The 23,046-nt window shown below is 54.3% G+C and overlaps 2 protein-coding genes across 5 annotated transcripts in view; one reads left to right on the top strand and one right to left on the bottom strand.

Annotated features, from left to right (window-relative positions):
• PPP2R2D (protein phosphatase 2 regulatory subunit Bdelta) overlaps positions 1-4,549 on the top strand; it is a 47,775-nt gene extending 43,226 nt beyond the window's left edge. The window contains exons 10-13 of one of the 3 annotated variants that reach the window (XR_011246746.1): positions 296-2,546; positions 3,337-3,568; positions 3,726-3,908; positions 4,206-4,549. Coding sequence is in view for 1 of the 3 variants with exons in the window: in XM_060033827.1 (XP_059889810.1) it covers positions 296-575 (280 nt within the window). In the remaining 2 variants the exon portion in view is untranslated. Of the gene's footprint in view, positions 1-295; positions 3,170-3,336; positions 3,909-4,205 lie in introns of those variants that run through there. The other 2 variants (XR_009522376.1, XM_060033827.1) reach the window with 2 other exon arrangements.
• Positions 4,550-7,820: 3,271 nt separating this feature from the next.
• On the bottom strand, positions 7,821-19,759 carry BNIP3 (BCL2 interacting protein 3). 2 transcript variants are annotated; one of them, XM_060033825.1, is made up of 7 exons: positions 19,561-19,759; positions 12,189-12,339; positions 11,767-11,851; positions 10,978-10,995; positions 10,494-10,603; positions 10,265-10,417; positions 7,821-8,817 (listed from the first exon to the last, which is right to left on the bottom strand). In XM_060033825.1, exons 1-7 carry the CDS (start codon positions 19,604-19,606, stop codon positions 8,772-8,774), a joined length of 609 nt encoding a protein of 202 aa, XP_059889808.1. In that variant the 5' UTR covers positions 19,607-19,759; the 3' UTR covers positions 7,821-8,771. The 2 variants fall into 2 exon arrangements, with proteins under 2 accessions (XP_059889808.1, XP_059889809.1); XM_060033826.1 differs by lacking the exon at positions 10,978-10,995 and having other exon boundaries at positions 19,561-19,756.
• Positions 19,760-23,046: the final 3,287 nt, after the last annotated feature.

Raw genomic sequence — 23,046 nt, 5'->3', positions numbered from 1 at the left:
GGGGTTTTTACCTTGTTTGAAAACACGTTAATGTAATTAAAAGTGTAAATCCATTACTTTTTTCCGTTGTATTTATTTTTACTGATAGGATCACGTATACGAAGTTTAGGAAGAAATTCTCACTGCATCTCTCTCCTGACCATTATGATTTTTCATTTTTTATTTGTAAAAATGACCCTGCTGTGTAGAATTGGGGGTAGGAGAGGTAAGCAGCTCTATCCATGCGTCCAGGGCCGGGCCGGGCTGGGGGTTGGAGGTGGTCACTTAGAAGTCTTCCTGTCCTTGTTTTGAGCAGTGCAATCATGACTGGGTCCTACAACAACTTCTTCAGAATGTTCGATAGGACTACATGGAGGGATGTTACGCTGGAAGCTTCCAGGGAGAACAGCAAGCCTCGCGCCAGCTTGAAGCCTCGCAGAGTGTGTGCAGGTGGGAAGAGAAAGAAGGACGAGGTGAGCGTGGACAGCCTGGACTTCAGCAAGAAGATTCTGCACACAGCCTGGCACCCAGTGGAGAACATCATTGCCGTGGCTGCCACCAATAACCTGTACATATTCCAGGACAAGGCCAACTAAGGAGGCAGCGGGACCTGCGTCTCGTGCAGAATCGCGCCTGCTCGTTTGGTGCCAGAGGACAGGCGACATCCTCTCTGTGAAGAGCAGGGACGCCCTCCTGCCTCCGCCCAGACTGCACGGGCTGGCCGCGCGGGTGCCCGCGGGCTTCTGCTTCAGCAAGGTGAGCCCTGGGTGTCGCTGCTCAGGTGAGAAGCCCGCTCGAAGCAGAGTGATGGACGGGACTCAGAAGAGGCCATTGCTAAAATAAACATATTTATTGAAGTCTGAACCTTCCTTCCAATTTATAGACCAAAAGTTAACATCCAAGAGGAAAGCTGTCAGATTCAGTGTCTGCTCCTGTCGAGCTCTCCTCCTCCTCTGCTGTCATCCTGGGGCCTCCACGTGCGTGGCTGCTGCCCGCCTTCCCTCGGCCTCTCTCAGCCCAGGCGGGGCCTCGGCCGGCGCGGAGATTCGGCCGAGCGGGCTCAGGCCGCTTTACTCCCATCGCGCCTCTGGTGTAACCGCCTAATAAAAGCAACACACTCTAAAAAGTGTTTTTAAGTCCAAAATCAGTATCGTCTTTTTATTTGATTTAATTGCATATAATGAAATTATGCAGAATTCAACTTTAAAAATCTTTTGTCCTTCGTTAACAGAATGGTGGAACGTGTGCAGTACTTCAAACTCTGAACGTATGTATCCACAAACTTCCATAACTTTTTTGTTTCTGTAGAAATGGTACATCTGACACACCAGGTAAGGTCTGGAAAGAGCCTTAACTGCAGCTGCCGCTGAGAAAGAAAATCCCAAGGAGTAGTAACAGAATCGCTGCTGAAAAAGTAACACGTGGTTTAAAGTATGCCTCAGATTCACTGCAGTTGAACACTTAGGTGCTTTTTAAACCTTTGTAACAGTACTTCGTGGGAAGAGGGTAACAGGCTTCTAAAAACTGCTGGAATTATATGCATGACGAATTTCACTGCATTTCAAGCCAGCAAAAATTAAACAATTTTAATTATTATGTAATGCCACCAGTACCTTGGTGGTTTACTTTAAAAGTAGGTTGATATCGGAAATCAAGATTTCCCAAGACAAAAAAATACAGAGGTAACAACACTAAGTGATTGGCGCTTGCTGCCGTGAAATTTCACACAGGAGCCCGAGACCCAGTCCTCCAGGGGACGGGACAGCTGGGGCTCACGTGCTGCTCTTGAAATTAAGGTGTATTTTGGTTACTGGTGATATGGAGATGCAAGAACAAATGTCCTGTCAACTCATTCCCCTGAATTAATGTTAACAGGATGCCACGTTAGCTCACATTACGTCGGAAATAGAGAATCAACAAGTCCATTTATTTTAATTTAAAGGTAATTCTATTACTGCGTATTGGTTGACGCAGTTCACAAACCTGAGATGTGGAACAGAGTTGTCTAAGTATCAGTCAACCCTGGCCCTTAAGGTAAAGCAGTTCTAGTAAGATGGGGTTGTATTTACTTGTTCAACTATTTTGACCAAAAAGTTTAATAAATTTCAGATGTTTTACCAGATTTTTTTACGACGTTTTTCCATCTTTGAGACGTATTTCCTACCAAACAGGAAACCAGCCTTCTGCCTCTCAGACGGCCCCGGGCAGAAGGCGCATGCGTGGTGGCTGCCACCAGCCGGGCGGGGGTCCCTGTGTCTGTGGGTTCTTCTCCCCCGAGTCAGGCACACGCTTCTCAGAGATGCTCTTGAGAAACGTGTAATTTAAGAGGTGTCTAGCAATTTCTTCCGTGTTCTTTTCCATTAGACACTTCTGATTCCATTTAAGCCTTTTTCCCCTCCTGATGAGGTGAAAATCCTGTGGGTTTCAGACTTGACGTTTATTTCTTTTATATTCCTTGTTTAAAAAATATCTGTTGTTTTTCTTGTTCTTACAAAGCTTACGCCTTTTCTCCCGTTGAAAGCTAGAGAAAGCTAGAGAAATTCTATCTGTTCCTGAAAGGTAATCCTGTGAGTTTTCATCGTTCCTTAGAATTCTGTGCTCCTGCTTGTCCTGAAGCTTTAACGCTGTCTCGGTTGATGGCCTGGGTTGGACGCTTTACTCGTGTGTGCATTTAGACGTGCACTTTTTAAAGAACAGTGGCGGTTCTAGAAGCCAGTACAGGACAGGACTCAGAGTCTGATTTTAAACCGTCCCCCAGTCGTGGGCGTTCGCAGGACGAGCAGCCAACTCCCTCCCCCGTGGAGCTGAGTAGCCGTGGCCTCACAGCTGGGAGCCGGCCCAGACTGTCCCCTGGTCAGCGCGGTGGGGTCCAGGCCCCGCGGGCCGAGCCCAGGGCTCTGGTGCTGCGTGGCCGTCTGAGGAGGAACTGTCTGCACGCTTTTGTCGAAGGGGGTCCAGGATTGGCGCTGAGGCTTTTTCTTCTGAGCGTGTCCGTTGCCCGCGGGCAGAGGCGGGTGCGCAGACCGAGCCGGGGCGGGCAGGGCCGCGCCCCTCATGGGGAGGACGGCGCTCCGCGCGCCAAGTCCCGGTCTGAGACCCGGTGCTGCCCCGGGGTCATGATGGGGCGGCGGGGGACAGTCCTCCCATCAGGAACTGCCCCCTGGGTGCTGTGCCGGGAGAAGCTTCCACAGGTGCTGGGGGGACCAGAGAGGGAGGGAGGGGATGCCACACGGGGCCCACCCCGCCAGGGCTTCTCCACGGGGGTGTGGTTAGGGCGGGGACAGCGGGGGGTCGGGTGGGGCCTGACCGGTGCGTCCCACGGGGCTGGTGACAGCCCTCCTGTACCGGGCTCCCCAGAACCAACCCAGCGGTGCTCGCCGGACGGACACGCCACAGCGTGGCGTCACCGGGGTCCGTGTCCCACCCGAGCCCTTGGTGGAGAGCTGGTGAGCCGGGGGATGGAGCGCCACCGTGATCTCTTAGGAATCGTGGCGGCCCTGACATCACGCGGAAGGGGGAATTGGAGACCTCAGGCGCTCTGCTCAGCTGTCGCCCCTCTCGACCGGCAGCCCCTCCCTTCACGCCACCAGCTGAGTCCCGCGAGGGGCAGAGTCGCGGCGGCGGGACGGGGGATGGGGAACGGGCAGCTGAGATCACAGGAGTCCCGGCTGGGGGGTTGGGGGGTCCTGAAGCATCCAAGGTGACAGCCGCAGCCCAGCCTGACCCCCGCCTCTGCGCCCCCCCAGGACCCGCAGAGCCCGTCCCGGGAAGGCTTCCCTCAGCTGCCCCACATCTGAAGAGTGAGGCCTGGGGCTGGGGCCCACAATCTCCTGCGACCCTGTCAGCGCCCGGTGAGTGACTGAGAGGACTTGCTGGTCCCATTTCCCTGCTCACCCTCCGGACGGTGATGCCAGCAACCGGAACCTTGGGTGAGTCTGCATCCTGAGCACATCTACAGGGTCCCTGGCCCCCCAGGCAGGACACGGGACCTTGGCCGAAGCCAGGGCTCCAGGCGGGCCCCCGGCTCCTGTGGTGCTGGTTGTGGAGGCCCATCCTCACCAGGCTGCTCTGTGGGGTTTACTGTGTGTCCTGAGGTGATTCACTTGTTTGCCCCAGAGTTTATTAGTAGTAAATTATCTTTGTACATCTTGGGACATCTTTAAAAGATGTGTGTTCCAGGGACTTCCCTGGTGGCACAGTGGTTAAGAATCCACCTGCCAATGCAGGGGTCATGGGTTCGAGCCCTGGTCTGGGAAGATCCCGCATGCCGCGGAGCAACTAAGTCCGTGCACCACAGCTACTGAGCCTGCGCTCTAGAGCCCACGAGCCACAACTACTGAGTCCGTGTACCACAACTGCTGAGCCTGCTAGAGCCTGTGAGCACAGCTACTGAGCCCGCGCGCCACAACTACTGAAGCCCGCGCGCCACAACTACTGAAGCCCGCGCACCTAGAGCCCATGCTCTGCAACAAGAAGCCACCGCAATGAGAAGCCCGCGCACTGCAACGAAGAGGAGCCCCTGCTCGCCGCAACTAAAAGAAAGCCCATGCGCAGCAACAAGGACCCAACACAGCCAAAAATAAAATAATTTAAAAAAAAAAAAGATGTGTGTTCCGTAAGGATGGGAAGCTAATTTGTTATTCCAAGAACTAACTTTCAGGGAAAATTTGTTTTCTAAAATCTAATTATCTGAATGCAGTGTAAATCTGCAGTTCTTAAGAGAAATGTCGTTGGGTTGTTTCTGGTTTTCTGTTTTGAGGTGTAACTGACACAACTATATGAGTTTAAGGTGTACAACATAATGATTCAGTATTTGTATATGTTGTGAAGTGACCACCACCGTGAGTCTAGGTAACTTCTGTCACCACACAGGACGTCTTTTTCTTGTGATGAGAACGTTCAAGGTCTCTCCTAGCAACTTTCCAACATGTGATAGTTACTAGCTCTAGTCACCGTGCTGTGCGTCTCCAGGACTGACTTCGGAACTGGAAGTTTGTACCTTTTTACCTCCCTTCTCTCTCTCTCTCTCCCCCTCTCCCTCCCCCCCCACACAAACACACATAAGCACACACATAAATACACATACTTACACACACACACACTCACACCTGCCTCTGGCAAACACCAATCTCTAGCTACAAGATTGGCTTTGTTTTTCTAGATTCCACACGTAAGTGAGATCATATGGCATTTGTCTTGGACTCACAGCATGATACTCTCAGGTCCATCCACACTGTCTGAAATGGCAAGGCTCCATTCTTTTTATTGCTGAGCGATGCTCTGTTGTATATGTACCACGTCTTCTTTATCCACACACCCACCAATGGACACCTGGGTTGTTTCCATATCCTGCCGGTTGTAAATAGTGCTGCTATGAACATTGGTGTGCATGTATCTTTTCAAAGTAGTGTTTTCATTCGTCGGATAAATACCCAGAAGTGAAATTGCTGGATCACATGCCAGTTCAACTTTTAATTTTTTGAGGAACCTCCATCCTCTTTTCCATAGTGGCTGCACCAATTTACATTCCCACCAACGGTGCGTGAGCGTTCTCTTTTCTCCATATCCTTGCCAATACTATTATTTCTTTTCTTTTTGATAAATGTTTTTTCTTACTTTAAGTATTAAACTGGTAACACCTGTACAAATTTCAGAACTCTTTAAAAGGACGATAGCAAAGTGTTGCCCCTTCCGCTGAGCCTGGTGGTATTGATAACTCGTTAGTCTTGTCTTGGGCCACACTTTTTCTTACTCAAACACGAACATGACATATTCCCCTCCCCCCGTTTTTGCACACAAGGTAGCGACCTGTCTACACCTGCATTTCGCTCTGTCCACCGCACGGTGGTCCTGGCCATCTCCCCCCCGCTGGGAGGAAACATCCAGTACCACGAGGATGCAGGAGCCAGACTGGGGGGGCATTCCCTGCCGGTCCAGGGATGCTATCTGAGTAAAAAGATATTGTTTATTTATCTTACTTTTGTAACATTTTATTTGGAAATAATTTTAAATCAGTTGCAAAAATGGTAGAGTTCCTGCCTGCCCTTCACCCATCACCCAGGTGTAATTAACACCACGTAAAGCGGGTGAAGTCACCCCACAGTACTTGTAGCTCATCCACAAACCTTCGTGTTTGTTTTCCCAGTTGTCTTTTTCTCGCCCGGGATCCACGATGCATTTCATTGCCGCATCTTGGAATTTTTTTTTTGGCTGTGTTGGGTCTTCGTTGCTGCGCGCGGGTTTCTCATTGCGGTGGCTTCTCTTGTTGCGGAGCGTGGGCTCTAGGAGCGCGGGCTTCAGTAGTTGTGGCGCACGGGCTTAGTTGTTCCGCGGCATGTGGGATCTTCCCGGACCAGGGCTCGAACCCGTGTCCCCTGCAGTGACAGGTGGATTCTGACCCACTGCGCCACCAGGGGAGCCCACTCCGTATCTTTCAATCTCTAACAGATCCTCATTTCCTCATGACCTGGACCTCAGACAGTTATTTTGTAGAACCTCCCCCAATTTGGGATGGCTTGATATTTTCTCATGACTAACCTACAGTTATACATCTCGTCAAGAACACAGAGATGTTGGGGTCAGATCCACGGTACCCTAGGTTCCCTTGGCGGTAATTTCCTGGGGAGGCAGTGACACCGGGCCCACGTCAGCAGCTGTCTGCCTGACGGTCACTCGTTCCCTCATCCCGTTTATTAATTAGATTCTGTCGGGAAGAACTGTCCCTTCCCCCACTTACTTGGTCTCCATCAGTGTGGACTTGGGGATCCTGCTCCAGTCTGGTGACAGCCCATCACCGCCAGGAACCTGTTACCAGGCTGACCCACTCTGAGCCACTGCAGGTCCCTCAGGTTGGCTCCGTGTCCTTCACCTCAAGCATGGCCTCACCTCCTGGCACCACAAATGTTCGTCATGCTGCCCTGGAATTCCCACTTTTCCAAGGAGCTCTGGCTTATGGGAGAGTGGATTCGACCCCCAGGATCTGTGTTAGTTTAATCCAAAATTGTCTGGATATTAAATATTCTGTAAACTTGCTCTTCTGTGAATAAAATGAATGATGCTGTTACTTGCATTAACATAAGGGGTGTGTGGAAAGGCTGTCGCCATTCTGCTATCCTCTTGCCCAGAAGGTCAAAACAAAAATACATACATAGTCACACATTTTAAAAGAATCAAACGTCCACTGGAATGTTGCAGTGAGAGGGGAAAACCTTGTGATCGGCTGCGGCAGGCACTTCCGGCCGCCATCACGCAGCTCAGCCTGTGCCCTGGGGAGCGTCAGTAACAGGGCGGAGATGGAAGGAAGGATACATAACGTGGAGGAGAGGAATAGAGTAATAATCCAGCTAGAAGCCGAGAGAGAACTAAGATTTTAAAAAGTGAAGAAATCAGACGACAGCTATTGGAATCAATCATAAACGAAAACTGGTCTCCAGAGAAGGAAGGGAGCGAGGCCGCGGGTGGGGGTGGGGAGCAGAGATTACACTTGATAGCTCAGAACTCCCCAGACCTGGGGGATGCCTTGCATATCAATGCACAGAGGCCTTCGTCATGGGCCGGGTCACCTGAGTGATGGAGTCACAGAGCTCCCCAGGGGTGCTGGCTCTGAGGACGCTTGGCCTTGCTGCAAGGTCCTGAGTGCAGCCTGTGCTCGTGACACTTGAACCGCCACCATTTGCTGTTAAAAGGGAATCATCCCCCGGCCAGAGTGGGTCGGTGGGATGCAGGCTTAATGTTTTAGGGATAAATTACATAAAGAATCTTGATGCCGTTCCATCAGCCGTCTCCAGATGAAAGGGCTGTAGCCTCTACCTCCAAGGTAATTGTTCAAATAGAAACAAATATTTTAAAAATTAGAATGTTACATTTATTTAACACAACCGAATTTAGTGTGGAAAAGTGAAACAAACACAACAGCATTTATACAGTATATCAAAGGGGCGGCCTTTAAAAACCATGCAGTGGGGATACACCTGGTTTAATGAAAAAGCTTGTGTGACGTACGTAAACACCGTAACGAAGTATTTGGCAAAGATTCGTTTGTTTTCTATTTCCAGGCTTTTAAAGTAGACGCAGAATAGCTTAGAATAAAGCTGATCCTAAGAGCACACAACAACTGAACACAGACAGACTGAATTTAGCAATCCCGAGATAAAAGACACTGATCATCCGGTGGTCGCCGTCCAGGGTGGTCGTCAGTCTCAGCGAGAGTCCCTGTGCTGCACAAGGTGCCGGTGGGGGGACGACCTGGCCCACCCGTGTTGCAGCCTGGATTGTACATGTCACGTCACAAAGAACCACCAGCACAGAGAGAGCTGAGGGGCGTCTGTAGTAGACGGTTGCATCCACTTACATACGGTCTACAACAGGGTTGTAAGGCCACAGTGTTTATTCGGGATAAGCCCTCATGTAGTCCTTTTAATGTCAACGGTATTCGTTCTTTCAAAATACAGTGTTTAACTCAATCAAGGTTGCAGATAATGTGTTAAAGTACTACATACATCATGGATACGTTAAAATTATTTATACTTAAATATTTATAATATCCGAAGAAAGATTACCACCAAATTATTAATAGATATTAATCAATGACAGGCTTATTACTTTATCCCATAAGTATGATTATGGGAGAGCATGGTCTTAGTCTTTATTTTACTGAGTTAGGAACGTGGCATTTACAGAAGAAATGACACAAGTGATGCAGCCACCCAAGGACCACGACAGCCTCCTCTGTACGCTGTGCTGCGGACAACACACACCCCCGCTACATGAGAAAGCCGGACGCCAGTTCTTCATCAAAACGTGCTGGTGGATGTCGTCAGGCGCCTTCCAATGTAGATCCTTAACAGAAAAAGGAATTGGTGGTTAACGTGGTCTCGCAACTCCCGGGCAAGTTTGCACAGCTGAGACGGCAGCTGACGCTGGTCCCAGCTTATTTACGTAAGGGGACTGGCTCTCTTACACCCACTGTTAAAACTTGGGTTTTATTCTTCATCAGTGTGTATGCGTTTCGGCATCTAATTTAGAAGAATCCAGCTGTGCTCTCACAGCCACGCAGTGGATACGCTCAATACAAGCACGAAGGAGAGGAGTCCACCCAACCTGAAATGCCAGTACTCCCGTCACTGTTTTTTGAACTGACCACACGCTGCTAGAAAGAGTTGCTGCAGGACAGGTGATAGCGCCAAGTTTATCGGCACCAACCTCACAAAGAGCCCTGCTGAGCAGTGAAGCCCACGCCCCCAGGAGCCCAGAACTGAGGGGCATATGGGCATCAGAGGGCTGTCCAGGCAGAGGGGGCTGGGGAGGACGTCTTCAGGCCTGCAGCCCAGCACGGGGAGCTTCCTTAGAGCAACTGGTCGGGGTGGGTTTTATCATCCTGACCGCTTTGGAGGCTGGTAAGAAGGGCAGACACCCCTGCTGGGGGCTGGCTGCAGAAATCCATCCTGACCTCAAACCGGCAGAGGCCCCCACAGCATCTGCCTGCTAGTTGTGGAGGAAGCTCCAGAAATCAACCTCCCCGCGTGAGACTGGCAGAGTCTGGCTCTGAAAAGCACTGTGCTGAGAGGGAAGGCCAGGGCAGAACCAAGAGGGAGAGGCCGGGGGCCTGGCCCCGCCAGGGAGCCCTCTCCCCGGGCAGGCAGGACTGTGGGCTGGGGTTCGGGAGGTCGGGAGGGACGCTGCTCTCGCCTCCCAGAGCAGGCGGGCTGGCGTCTCCTCTGCCACATTCACGAAGCCTGCGGTGGCACCAGCCCCCGTCAGGAGGCCATCTTGAGAATCCAGACGTCCAGGAAGCCGCAGCCACAGAAGCCCGTCCGTCCGCACCAGGGCCAGGGAGACCCCCCCCCGCCCGCCTGGTCAGAGGCTGGGGATGAGCCCCCGAGGGCAGCTTCGGGCTCCTCAGCACGGTCTGGGCTCAGCGTCTCCGTGGCCCAGGCTGCCCCTCTGTTCCGCACGGTCGTCAGAACTGGCGCCCTCTTCTCACTGCTGAGTGGACGCCAACAGACACGTGCAGCCCGCGTTACTGACACCGCCCCCCTGCAGCCGCCCCGCGAGGAGTGAGGCTGATCCGCACCTGCGTGCAGCGGTCCAGGTCAAGCAGCCAGACGAGCACCCCTGCGCGCGAAACCAGCCTCTGCTGCCGGACGCTCGGGGCAGCGCCGCCCCGGCTCTCGGCCCTGGGCTCTGTTTCTCGACCGGGACGGGCTATTTCACACGCCCACGTCGCCCGTGCTTCTAAGACCTAGAAGGACCCCGCGCTGTGCCGTCCACACGGGCAGTCACTTACCCCAACCCGATGGCCAGCAGATGGGACAGCAGAAGAGACGGCAGAAAAACTTTGAGAAACTCCGCCGAGAAGATGCCCCCTTTCTTCATGACGCTCGTGTTCCGCATGCTGAGCGTGGGCGCGCGCTTCGGGCGCTTGAAGAGGAGGAACTCCCTGGGGGAGAGGTGCTGGTCAGCGGAGGCGTGCCGGGCCAGCCGGGCCAAGGCAGACCCCCGGTGCAAACACTCACTTGGTCGGGGGCACGTTTTCCGGCCGGCTGGACCAATCCCAAATCCAGTCTGAGTTTTTCTTCAAGATGCTTTCGACTTCCTTCCTCCTCTCCATATAGTCTTCCTCAGACTGGGGCAGAGCGAATGGTGAAAGCGAGATGGTGCCCGCCGCACCTGCAGCAGGACGCTCACCTCCCACCCAAGCATCGGACCAGCAGGCGGAGCTCGCAGCCCAGCCACGGGGGGAGGCGAGGGCTGCACCCCCCGGCTCTCCTCCCTCCTCCACACACATCGCCGGGCTGAAGGCCCGACTCAGACTCGAAGAGCTGCAGACACTGCCCCAAGGAAGCGATGCCAAATGAGGACAGACGTCCAGAGATGAAAACGGAAACCATCTAAAATGGCCCAAAACAGGGATGTGCCTAAGCAAGCAGGATACTGCACGGCAATGAAAGCAAGACACACTTTCATGTTAAACGGGAGAGAAAAAAGCCAAAAACTTACGTGTACCCCTGATTGCAGCTACAGTTTTTAAAGTATATAATACACTCATTAAAGAGCTTTTAAAAGCTGGATCACAGGTGTTCTCCCTACTTCTCTGCATTTGAAAAACTCTACCTGATCATCTAATTCCTCCTTAAAATCGGGGGAGAAAAAATCGGTTCAAATTTTGGAAATACTCTAAAACACTGTACCAAAACCAACCAAACGCCTGGGCGCACCAAAGCTGGGGTGGACCCCACGTGTCTGGGGGCAGGCCGGGCGCCGCCCCTGAGGAGGCCTGAGCACCAGGGACTCCTGGTTTCCTCGGTGAGGGAGGCCTTGAGGGGAGACCAGCACGGGGTGGGGGGGGACCAAGTGGTACTGACCGAGCCCACAGTTCCTGACAGCTTTCACAGCGAGTCGGGGACCCACGGGTTCCTAAAATACACTCCCCAGGCATCACGACCAGAAAGGACCTGGCAAGGCCGCACTGGCCCCGGCCCAACCGAGGCCACCAGAGAAGCAGCACATAGGGCCCCAGGCTCTCTCCCACCCGCACACTGCCCAGCAGACAGACCCGCCGCCTGGCTCCCGGCTCCCCTCCCCCTGGCCACTCCCACTGTCTCCCTGGACAGCGTGTGAGGGCAGAGGCGCCCAGGCCGCACGGCCTACCCAACCTAGGCCCCTGCCACTTCCGGTCCAGCGTGGAGTGCGGGGCGTGCCCCCCCCACCCCGCCACTGCTTCTGAGGGCTGGATTCCACAGAACTCGGTACAAACAGATCGCAAATGTGTGCACGTGCGCACCTTACCTGGGAGCTGTTCTTTTCTCCAAGACTATGTGTGTCTGTCTCAGAAGCTCTGTTAGTATCTTGTGGGGTCTGTGAGCGAGGTGGGCTTGGGGAAAACACAGTGTGTTAACCTTCTTTCCACCAGGAGAAGCAAAACCCCACAGGCAGGGGCCACCCTCCAAGGCCGGGAGGCTCCCGCCAGCACCTGGGGCCAGGCCAGGGCCAAAGCGTCCCTCCACCTCGTCAGCTGAGCTCTGATGCCCCACAGTCAACAAGCAGAAGCAGGGGCCCAGCACCACACTCACGGGCCCCAGTCGCTCCCTCCGCCTAAGGGCGAAGGGCCCGCTGTCTCGGGAGGGCTGGACTGAGGCCAGGCGGGCGTCTGCAGCCGTGCCTGCTCCTACCTGGCCTGCCAGCGCCGGGATACACACGTTTATGCCCACCTGTCACAGTGAGAGCTCCTGGAGCTGCTCCGTCCAGATTCACGCTGGGCATCCAGCAGGATTTTTTCCATGTCGCCATTATAAATAGAAACAGAGTCTGGAGCGCTGCTCCCGCTCCCGTTACTGCCAAAGTGTAATTCTACCCAGGAGCCTGATGGGGATAAAAAAAAGGACATGGTTGCAATCTTCCACCCACTCTGGAGTCTGGTCCTAACAAATAACCAGCTCGCGCCCCCATTCCCAAGACGTGCCGGGGACTCGCAAGGAACCGTCGCCTTGAATCTTGCTGCAACGCCCTTGAGGCCCGTCTCTGGCACCTGCATTACAGTGAGCTCCTCAGGGACCCTTGGGAGCCGAGGCAGTGCACCTGCTGCCACTCCCAGACTACCTGGGACCCCACTGACCAGGACACTCTCCTGCACTCAGCGCTTAGAAAGCAAAGGGTGTCAGCAAGAGCCTTAGGGATTTACACACTAAGGAAAGCTTTACGACCTATTTACACATTCCAGCGCCACGTTCTGACCCTGAGGTCCCACAGGATTCATTACGATTACTGCTCTGTATCTTACATCAGATGAATAGAACAAAGGTAACTAAACCTGATTAACCAGAGCAAGCAAACCATCCCAAGTGCTCATCTAGCCAAGTCTGTACAGCAAGTAAACCCAGCATTCTTTAACTCAAACTGAAAACTGACATGTATACACCCAGGTGTCATCAAAACAGAGAACTCCTTAGCGCCAAGGTCACCTGCTTACTAAATGTAGCACAAAGCAGCTACCACCCCAGATCCTACGAGCCGTTATTCGGAGCTTAGATTTGTCTCTCCAGCCCCACGACTTGGGAGCCGACTCGATGAATTCACCAAAGCAGCCAACAGCTGACCCGGCGGGCGCTCTGCTGCACCAGCCGTGCTGGGCTCCGGAATCGGGAGTGACTGGGGAGAGCCCCTCCAGGGGCACCCGTGAAGGGAGGCGTCCCCAGTCCGGGCACAGCCGAGGTCCAGGTGGGTACAGGCAGGGGAGGAGGTGTTGTCGCGCTCGGCTGTGTGTGTTTTGGGGGTTGACGGGTGGAAGAGCTGGAAGATGAGATCAACTCTGGCAAGCCCCACAGGAGGACAAGTGTGAACCCCAGAGAGGTCCTGAAGGGGTGAAAGTACAAGTTCTGTGCAGCGGGGCTGAGCCACCCACAGGTGTGCGGACAAGGCAGGCGGTCAGGGCCCGGAAGCAACACCTGGGGGCTTGGACCAGAGGGGCCCCCCCATCCTGTTGCCGCTGTGCGGCGGACCCAGGCTGGCTTCCAGCGTTTCACGGTGTCCACAGGCTCTCACTTCTGAACCCACACCTAGGAGCAGGGTTCCAGGGTGGAAAAGTTCTAGGTGTGCGTTTAATGTACTGCAACGCCACTGCTTTCCGACGCAGCCGAAGCAATGTGAGCATTTCTGTTGGCTCACGCTTGGCATCGACTTTAAATATAGCCATTCTGTGGGTGTGTGGTGGTAGGTCGTATGGCTGGTTCTGCGCCTCTCTGATTTCTACTGAGGTTGAACGTTTCCTCACTTGCTTACTGGCCATGTGGAGAGCATCTTTTCTGAAGCAGCTGTTGAAATCTGCTCCTCTTTCCAACTGAGCGGTCCACCCTTCTCCATCTAGCTCGATATTCAAGACCCAAGCTTTTCTTTTTTTGGCCGCGCCGCGAGACTTGCGGGATTGAACCAGGGCCCCGGTGAAAGCGTCGAGTCCTAACCACTGGACCGCCAGGGAACTCCCGACACAAGCCTTTACTTATTTTTTATTTTTTTTTATTTTTTTTTTGCGGTACGCGGGCCTCTCACTGTTGTGGCCTCTCCCGCCGCGGAGCACAGGCTCCAGACGCGCAGGCTCGGCGGCCATGGCTCACGGGCCCAGCCGCTCCGCAGCACGTGGGATCCTCCCGGACCGGGGCATGAACCCGTGTCCCCTGCATCGGCAGACGGACTCTCAACCACTGTGCCACCAGGGAAGCCCCACAAGCCTTTCTTCATTTGAATGTGTTGCAGGTAACTTTCGCTGTGGAAAGACAGCCTTTCCACTCAAGCCTTTTGCTGAACATAAAAGTTTTTGCTTTCAATTCACTCTTCCACTGCCAGGCTCCGTTCACTGGCAAGACTGCCTCTGCGGTCCCCTCTGCCCCGTCCTGCTTCCCAGCTGGCCACGCGCACAGGTCTCCTGGGCCCAGGGCGGTTCCTCTGCTGCGTGTCGTGGGTCCGGGCCTCTCCGGGGTGGGTGCAGGAGGGGGAGCGCAAAGGCAGACCGGACTGAAACCCCGACCGAGGCTGGTGGTCACTGTACGGCTCCTCCAGGAACCATGACCCAGAGCTGCTGCTCTGCGCTGAAACCAGGGCCCCAGGGGCACCACACAGCACAACCCATTCGGGGCCCGGACCCCTACCCGTCAGCCCCTCCCCTGAGAGCCCGGGCCTGCCCTCAACAGCAGCTTGGCTGCAGAACAGGTCACATTCATCCGAAGAAAGCAAATCAAGGGGCCAGGAATGAAACGTAAACAGTTTATACCACGTCCAGCCTCCCACTTGGCTGCTAACCACACGATCACCAGCAGTTTTCAGATGCTGATACACTTCTCACTTCAGCCTCTCAAGTTACTTCACGTTGGCCTGGCCCGCACAAGGCAGGCCAGGGTCTGTCTGGGAGCCCAGGGCTCCCTGGACAGAAGCCAGGGCCACTCAGCCTCTGCAGGTCAGCAGAAGCTACAAGGACTCCATGCCATTCTTGAGACAGCCCATCTTGACTGGGGACCCTATTCCCACCTACTCTGGTGGCTGTGCAGGGGTTAGGAAAGCCCTGAAGCAAACCATAAGAGGCTCCACCGTGCAACTCCTTCACTAGCCCTCCTTCCTTCCCAGGAGCAAGGTGACACTCGGCCTGGCAGCTCTGGCCCCCCACAGCATGGAAGAGGACCACGGTGCCCTGCTCTGGGCACAGTTCCATTTTTCTAGGTTCTCAGTCAGGTTCTGGGCCTGGCTGCCCAGATCACTTTTACTTACGGTGTCCGACATAAATGGAGTTTGAGGTGCAATGTCTTCTCTGACACCACTTCTGACATGAAATGGGGGCGGGGGGAGGCCTACACCAATAAGCAATTTCCGGTACCAACTGGCTGTCCAACAATTCAGTTCTGACACTACCTGGAGTCAGTGTCAGATCCCACAAGTTGAAGATCTCTCAGTCCCACAAGACTGTCCCCCCATCAGACAGCCTCACATGCCTGGCAGACCAAGAATTCAGGGGTTCCGCCAACCCCCACCCCCTTCAATAATTCACCAGAACTCACAGGACTCGGGAAAATACCTGGCTTACACTTCCGCAGTCTCAGAGGATTACAGCTCAGGAACAGCCAGGTGCACAGGGCAGGGTATGGGGGGCGGGAGTGGAAGGGGACAGTTTCCATACCCTCTCCCAGGACCTCAGTGGGTTCAGCAGCCTTTTTCAAAGTTGTTTATAACCCGGTCTGCAGCCCCTCCCCTCCCGGTGGCAGTGGCAGCAGTGGGGAGTGTGTGCTCAGTCCCCACCCTCGTGCTCCAATGCGCTTTCCCGTCCCCACCCGGAGGCCACCTAGGGCCTCGTGAGTTACCTCATTAGCGGACTCAAGCGCTCACCAAAGGGGCTCCTCATGAATAACAACATCTCTCGGGAAATTCCAGGGGTTTTTAGAGCTGAGCTCTGTCTGGGTCAGGAGCCAGGGACAAAGATGAAATATATTTTCAAATTGAGACATAATGGACATACGGCGTCATCAGTTTCAGGTGTGTGTATATTACACCACAAGGGCCAACTCAAAACTCCATGGAGACAAATATATATGCTTTTTAGAATCATCTCATAGAAAGTCTCAAGCATCCTTCGGGAAAAAATCCCATTCTGGGGTGTCTACAGCAAAAGCTTTGGGTCCAAAAGCTGTATTCTAAGAAATGATTTACTAAAGGACAACAGTTTTATTATTAACCTGCAGCGCCTGGGTAGGGAAAGCAGCTTCCTGGAAATTGAAGACAAGGTGTGCCATTAATCTCCTCGCATCTGCAATTAAGATCACTCACCTTCCTAAGCAAGAAAGACGGGGATTCAGGTCCTGAAGGGTAACCTTGTAAGGCTTCCTCAGAATCCCAAATAACCTATCAGATAATTGGTGTAATTAGGCCTCAGGAAAACAACAAAACAGGTGGTGAAGCCGCTGATCCAGGCAAGCTTCCCCGATTCCTGTCCCCGCCCACAAAGGCCTGTAATTTACGCTAACAAGACACAGGGCACGAACACAAGGCAGATGAGATGGACGGAAAGCCTAAGCTACCAATATTACATCACCACAGCAAGAAAACCCACAGGCCTTAGAGTTAACCCATTTCTTTTTTCTTTTTTTTTTTAATCTCCTGTGACCTCCACGATCCTTGGTCCCAAAGAAAATAAAGGCCATGTTTTGACTTTGATGACCTGTGGGCCCCAAGATTTGTAACTCAAAATGTTATCACATCTTAGAGCCCTAGAGAGGCTACAGGAATTACCCAAACACACAGCTACTTACTGGGTAAGCCACAGGTGCCATTTAATTCAGCTCAACTCTGCTGCTGCTAACTGAGTGCAAGCTAGGAACACATGCAGAAGCGTTAACCGTAGTTCACTGAGCCACTGCTTGGTTAGTTGGGTGGCGGAACAGATTCCAGCTGTCTCTGATTTACCCAGCTTGAAACAGAGACAGACAGCAGTACTCTTTCAACCTGTGGAAGGAACCCTTACTCTATCAATAACTTTAATATAGCACCCACGCTGTTCATCCTAAATATTCTGCGCAAAGCTTCTCCAAGTTCCTGCCGCCACTGGGGGACCCCAGGCCCTCCTACATCCCGGGGCAAACACTCCCCTCCAGCCCCAGCTGGCAGAGGCTCCAGCAGCTCCAATCCAGACAGTATCCCTAGTCCAGGGCAGCAGGTCTCAGCCCTGGCTATGGAGGACCACCTGTGCTTCCCCCCCCCCCATTCTCCAGAAGTCTAACCCAGCGGCCTGAAAATCCTTATTGGGAATGCTGCAGTGGAACCCTGGTACATCTATTTTGAAAAAGCCATAACGGTGATGTCGGGCAGCCGGGGTTGAAAACTACTAGGGGACAGACCTACAGGACTATGGGATTAATGAGAAGGTGGAATCCCTGAGGAGAGCCCTGGGGCAGAGCAACTACCACCCTCATCAGAGGGCTTCTTCCCTGGGAGAGGTGGGATTTAAGAAATGACTGTTTCTAAAAGCTTCTCACGTTAGATGGGACAGGAATGAGAGGCTTTACTGACAAGTGATTTTGAACATAAAGTCAAGCAGGCAAGTCATTCAGGTTCCTGGATCTTAACAGGAGCTGGCAAATCGCACCCATCCTTCTGTCGCCGACACGCCTGCCTGCCCTGCTTCTCACTTCACCTCTGGGCCTCACTGTGAACATCTGTGAAAAGTAGAGGTTGGGCCAGGATCCAGATGCCTGAAACCCCTTCCCTCCCAAACTGCATGGCACGAGAACTGCGAATTCTCTTGCTCTTCATATACCTTCAGCCGCTGGGTGCCTGGGACAGCGGAACCCTGTGGCTGCAGACAGAGCAGTGCGTGAAGGGGCAGGGGCTGTCTCAGGGTAAACCAGGAGCACCTTACTGCATTGACCCCCGCCCCAATCCCAGCACAGCAGGGGTTGGGGGTGGGTCTTCTGGGAAGTAAGGTTCACACCCCGTCCCATGATGCTGTGACACAGTATCACAAAACTCCATCTTCTCCCTGCATATTAGGGGTTGTTTACCTGAGAACAAGAAAGGCATATACGACATCTTGCTGCTGGTTCACAACTTTAACTAGAAGGGACCAGGGGGCCGAGAGGCAACGGCAACTTCGCTGTGAACTCAGGGGAAACATTTGGTCCGAGGATACAAGCAAAGGGGAAAAGGTTTGCCATTGTCTGCGGGCTCAGCTACCAAGGCTCTCAGTTCTTTCCGAGGTAAACAAGAGGTAATCAAATCAACACAGAGCACAGGACAAGTGTCGCCCCAGCCACCAATCCCTGCTCGGATTCAGTTTCCCAGAGCGGCCGAGGCCCCACGTGACTCCTCCCACACCGGGCGGCCGGGGAGCGAGTGCCCCGCAGCACGTATCCCGGAGAGCGCAGCCCGGAGAATCCGCGACACTTTCCACTCAGCGTGTAACTGTCTTTTTATAGAATACACAAAACAGAAAAATCCTTTAACCCACGAGCTGGCACTCTGCATTGCCAATGACTCAGCAGTTTGGTCTGCCAATCGAGGACCGAAGATGGAGCCGCTCAGGACACTCCGAACTCTTCCCGACAAATCTGACCCACTAATAAACAGACCGTGTTAGCAACGAAGTAGTTTGCTAACAGGGCTGACTTTAAAAGACAGTTTAGAAAACACTCCTTGGATCTTTTGTAAGACAAAGATTCAATCCCTTAATCTGTTTCAAAGAAAACAGTCACTGTCGAAATTTAAGGAGCGATTGCAGGATTTTTAAGCTGCGGTTGTAGTTTTAAATTCTACAACGCAGTAGACCAAGTCTTGCCTAGTGAAATCTTGTTTTGAGGAATACGAGAAACTAGTAGCTCAAATCCAGACAGTATAAAGATTTTTAAATCTTAACGAAACTTTAAAATTCACTCTCTAAGGCTTCAACGGCCCTCTCCAAAACTTATTTACGAGCTCCCGCCGCCGCCTGAACTGTGGCTTCAGAGAATAAAGGTCGGCGCCCGGCCCCTCCTCCAACCCGTGGGCCTCGGGCTCCTCACCGGGGCCGGAGGCGGCGGCCCGGGTGCTGCCCCGCGGGGCCAGAGCCGGGTGGGTCAAGGCCGCCACCGGCCCCGGCTTCCCGGGAGGGGGCGGGGTGTATGCACCGCGGCCACGGGGCCTCGTGCTCCCCCGCGCAAGTCAACCCCGAGCTGGGCTCTGAACGACCCCCGGACGAGCGAACGTAACTAAGGAAAGGCCAGGCGCGCCCCCGGCCCAGCGTTTCAGGGCTCTTCCTCTCACGGCGGCTCGCCCCGAATCCCGGGACCCCGTCCTCCCCAGCCACTCCGGACCGAGCCGCGGACGGCTCACAACCCGAGTCCACGAGTCCAACCGCAAGTCTGGGCGCCTGCTCGCCGGTAGCGGCACCGGCACCGAAACCAGCACCGGGCTGCACCTCGGAAGACCAGGCACCGCGCGGGCTTGGGACGACGTCGGCGCCTCGGTCGCCCCGACCCGGAGACGGGGATCCCTCCGCAGGCCCCTCCTCTGCAGGCCGGGTGCCTTTCCCCCGCAGGCCCCCCACACCCAGGCCGGCCCCCGGCCCCCGTTCACCGTGCAGGCTCTCCTCCGGCAGCCCGGGGGTCTCGCTCTGCGACATGGCGGCAGGGCGAGGGCGCTGCGGCCGGCGGGTCGGGGTTGGGGTCGGCGGGCGCTCCAGGAGGGAGAAGGAAAGGGAGCGGGAACGTCGCGGTAGCTAGAGCGCGGTCGGCCCGCGGCTCCGAATGACTGACGCTCGCGGCCGGAGCTCCGCGGATAAGCGGCAGCACCGCCCACTGGCCGTGGGGCGGGGCCTGCGCGTGCGCGAGGGCGCGCGGCGCGTGCCGCGCGTGCGACGCGTGCACGGGTCGGGACGCGAGGAGGGGTCCGCGCGTGCGCAGCCGGGCGGGGGCGGGGCGCGGGTGTCTAACAGGTGCGCGCGGGACGTGCGGGCACCGCCTGGAGACAGGCGGGCGGGAGGCGGGGCCCGGCGGGGTGACTCGTTTCCACGACGCTGCCTGAGGCCTGACTGCGCCCCCTCAGACACAGGGCCGGGGAAGGGATGGGGGGGCTGACAGTGGGGCTGCGTGTAGAGTCGGACCCGGGGCTGTGGCCCGCACCCTGCGGCCGGCGGCGAGGCCGCCCCTCACCTGCAGTGCTGCGACCACCTGCTGTAAATTGGACCGGCAGGAAATCAGACAGTGTCTCTAGCAGCTGGTCCAGCAAACCACACATCAGCCCCTGGAACAATCAGCCCAAGCGGCCAGGACTTGGTCGCTGACTGACAGCTTCCCCGATTCCTGCCCCTGTCTCCCACTCAGGACCAACCAGAGGAAGCCAAATATGACCGACGTTCGGTCCCCCAACCAAGCACCACTTCTAGTGGGCCGCCCTCCCCACGGCCCCCGCCTCCGTGGGCCCACCTGAGCCCCTCCTCCTGGGGGCCCCCCTCCCCCGCCCGCCCGCCCGCCCTGGGTCTCTGTAAACACGCGCACGTGGGGCTCGCCGCTCAGCAGCTCTGAGTAGGAGCCGCCGCTGTGCTCATTTGGGGTCTTGGTTTCCTTTCTGAATGAGGATGCTCTTGGGAGGGGCGTTGGTCTTCTCAGCTTTCTCTCTGGTTGTGGAAGCGCCGGCCTTCCTTTCAGCTGGACCCTCATTCTCACTTGGTCAACGTGCATTTACCAAACGGCGCCCTGTCCCAGCCCTGCGCTAGTGGGTACAGCCGGGGACAACAGCAAGCAGCGTCCCCGCAGAAGACAAACTGCAAAGCCCGCCGGACAATGCACCTCTGCCTTGGTGCCTCTCCCAGCGCCTCGGTCCCCCTCACCCGGGAAGCTGCCCATATGGAGCCTTCCAGCCCATGAGCACCGTGTGTTTCTCTGTTATTTAGGTCTTCTTTGATTTTTCTCAGCAAGATCTTGTAGTTTTCGGTGTACAGGGCTTGCACATCTTTTGTCAGATGCATCCCTAAGTGTTCATATTTTTATGTTATTGTGATCACTATGGGTATATTTCATTTGGTTGCTCACTGATAACATATAGAAATATACTGGATTTTGGGGTACTGTCGCATCCTGCAACCTGCTAAGCTCACTGAAACTTACAGATTTTCCAAGTCCTCTGAAGTGTCTGTAGGCAATTACCTGAAAGTGTTTAAACGGAAATGTTTCTCACTGCACCTGGTTTTCCCTCCCCGTGTGGAGCCCTCTACAACTCCCAGCAAGTTCCAGCACTCGGAGAACCCCACGTGAGAGAGGCCTGAGGCCTAGACTTTTGACAGCATCACTGTAAACATAATGGTTTGCACAGCCCAGAGCGAAGCTCCACAGCATCGAAGGGATGCGAGTAGGTGGAGGTGATGGTGGAAGGGGGTGGGGAGAACCTGTTCACAGGCAGGTCAGTTTTAGGAAAAGTTTAGGACAATTTATTTCAAACTATCCTGTCTCTCCCTCCTTGAAAAGTCTTCCCGTGTACCCAGGTGCTCCCCAGCTTGAGACCACCCTGCCGACGAAGCCCTTTTCGTGCTGGCACTGGTGGAGAGGGGGAGCAGAAGGTGGACAGGGCAGGTCTCCCCACTCACGCACCCTGACAAGGTTGGGAGGCTAGGGGGCCGAGGGGAAGGGCAACGCTGAGGCTCTGTTCTGCCACCTAGGGGAGCAGACACCAGGAGGTGCTGTCTAAAGTTTATAGAACCAGAAATAGATACTTAGGTGTATTATTTTAAAAAGACCTAAATAGAAAGCATGTTTAGTTCCAATATCAAAACTAGGGATAAATCGATAGGGAAATGAGCTAATCTCTTATTTTTCATGAGGGAGTCAGTAGATGCTGTCCTAACTTGAAAAAGGAGTTATTCACATCTATTTTTCAAAGCTATGTTGGTGATTATCTGAAGAACTGGAAGCAGAAGTGGTTAAAAATGGCTGCTTCTCGGGAGTGAGATAAGAGATCTCCACTTTTCATTTTGTGACCTGTATTATTTTGATTTTTTTGTCTGGGTGTATATTATTTTGATTTAAAAATATTCACTGAAGCCATAGTGAGGAGGGGGTGTTGAAAAGACACTGGGGCCAGCTGGAGCTCTGTGAGCAATGACGTGGCAGTGGGTCATCACCCAAAGAATGAAATTCCCACGCCCATGTTAACGTAGATAAATGATTGAATAAGCAAGTAAACGAGGGAAAAGAGACAAACCTCCCACACAGAAAAATCCCGAGTAAGTGACGTAGATGTCGTGCCCCCAGGAGGGAAGCACGACTCCCCCTAAGTGTGGGCCGTGCAGAGCGACGTCCTCCCAAAGAGCACAGTGTGGACAGGGAAGGAGCCACTGGACAGTGAAGACACCTGACAGACACGGCCTCAACCAGGTGGTCAAGGTCAACATCGGCAGAAACGCATCGTGTCGAGAGTACGCGCCCCTGAGAGGACGTGACGAGAAGGACACCTCCTCCGTGTCTTCCTTCTAGAAACACACCACCCCAGTTCAGCCACCAGACAAACCTCAGACGATGCCCAGCAGAGGGACATTCTACAAGCTCCCCCGCTCCTCCAATCGTCAAGTCATCAAAACTACAGAAACACCGAGAAACCGTCACAGCCGAGAGGAGCCAAGGGGGACTCGAGTCTGAATGAAATGTGGTGCCCACGGTCGCCTCCTGGGGCTGAAAAGGGATTTCAGGTAAACACGAAGAAGATAAGAATAAAACACGCACTTTAGTAATAATACATCAGTATTGGGACCTCCCTGGTGGCATAGTGGTTAAGAATCCGCCTGCCAACGCAGGAGTCACAGGTTCGAGCCCTGGTCTGGGAAGATCCCACAGGCTGCGGAGCAACTAAGCCCATGCACCACAACTACTGAGCCTGCGCTCTAGAGCCTGTGAGCCACAACGACTGAGCCCCGCGAGCCACAACTACTGAGCCCGCGCACCTAGAGCCCGTGCTCCGCAACAAGAGAAGCGACCGCAATGAGAAGCCTGCGCACAGCGACAAAGGGTAGCCCCTGCTCGCCGCAACTAGAGAAAGTCTGCAGGCGGCAATGAAGACCCAATGCAGACAGAA

This window comes from Delphinus delphis, chromosome 16 (assembly GCF_949987515.2).
Source record: "Delphinus delphis chromosome 16, mDelDel1.2, whole genome shotgun sequence".
NCBI lineage: Eukaryota > Metazoa > Chordata > Mammalia > Artiodactyla > Delphinidae > Delphinus > Delphinus delphis.
The sequence above is the reverse complement of the archived record's forward strand: the minus strand, read 5'-3'. Positions and strand labels throughout refer to the sequence as shown.

Coding starts and splice junctions, on each gene's coding strand:
- BNIP3 (XM_060033825.1), bottom strand. CDS start 19,606: ATGTCGCAGAGCGAGACCCCCGGGCTGCCGGAGGAGAGCCTGCACG. Junction 11,852..12,188: donor AGGAGCTCTCACTGTGACAG/GTGGGCATAAAC, acceptor GTTTTCCCCAAG/CCCACCTCGCTCACAGACCC. Junction 10,418..10,493: donor GAAAACGTGCCCCCGACCAA/GTGAGTGTTTGC, acceptor CCTCTCCCCCAG/GGAGTTCCTCCTCTTCAAGC.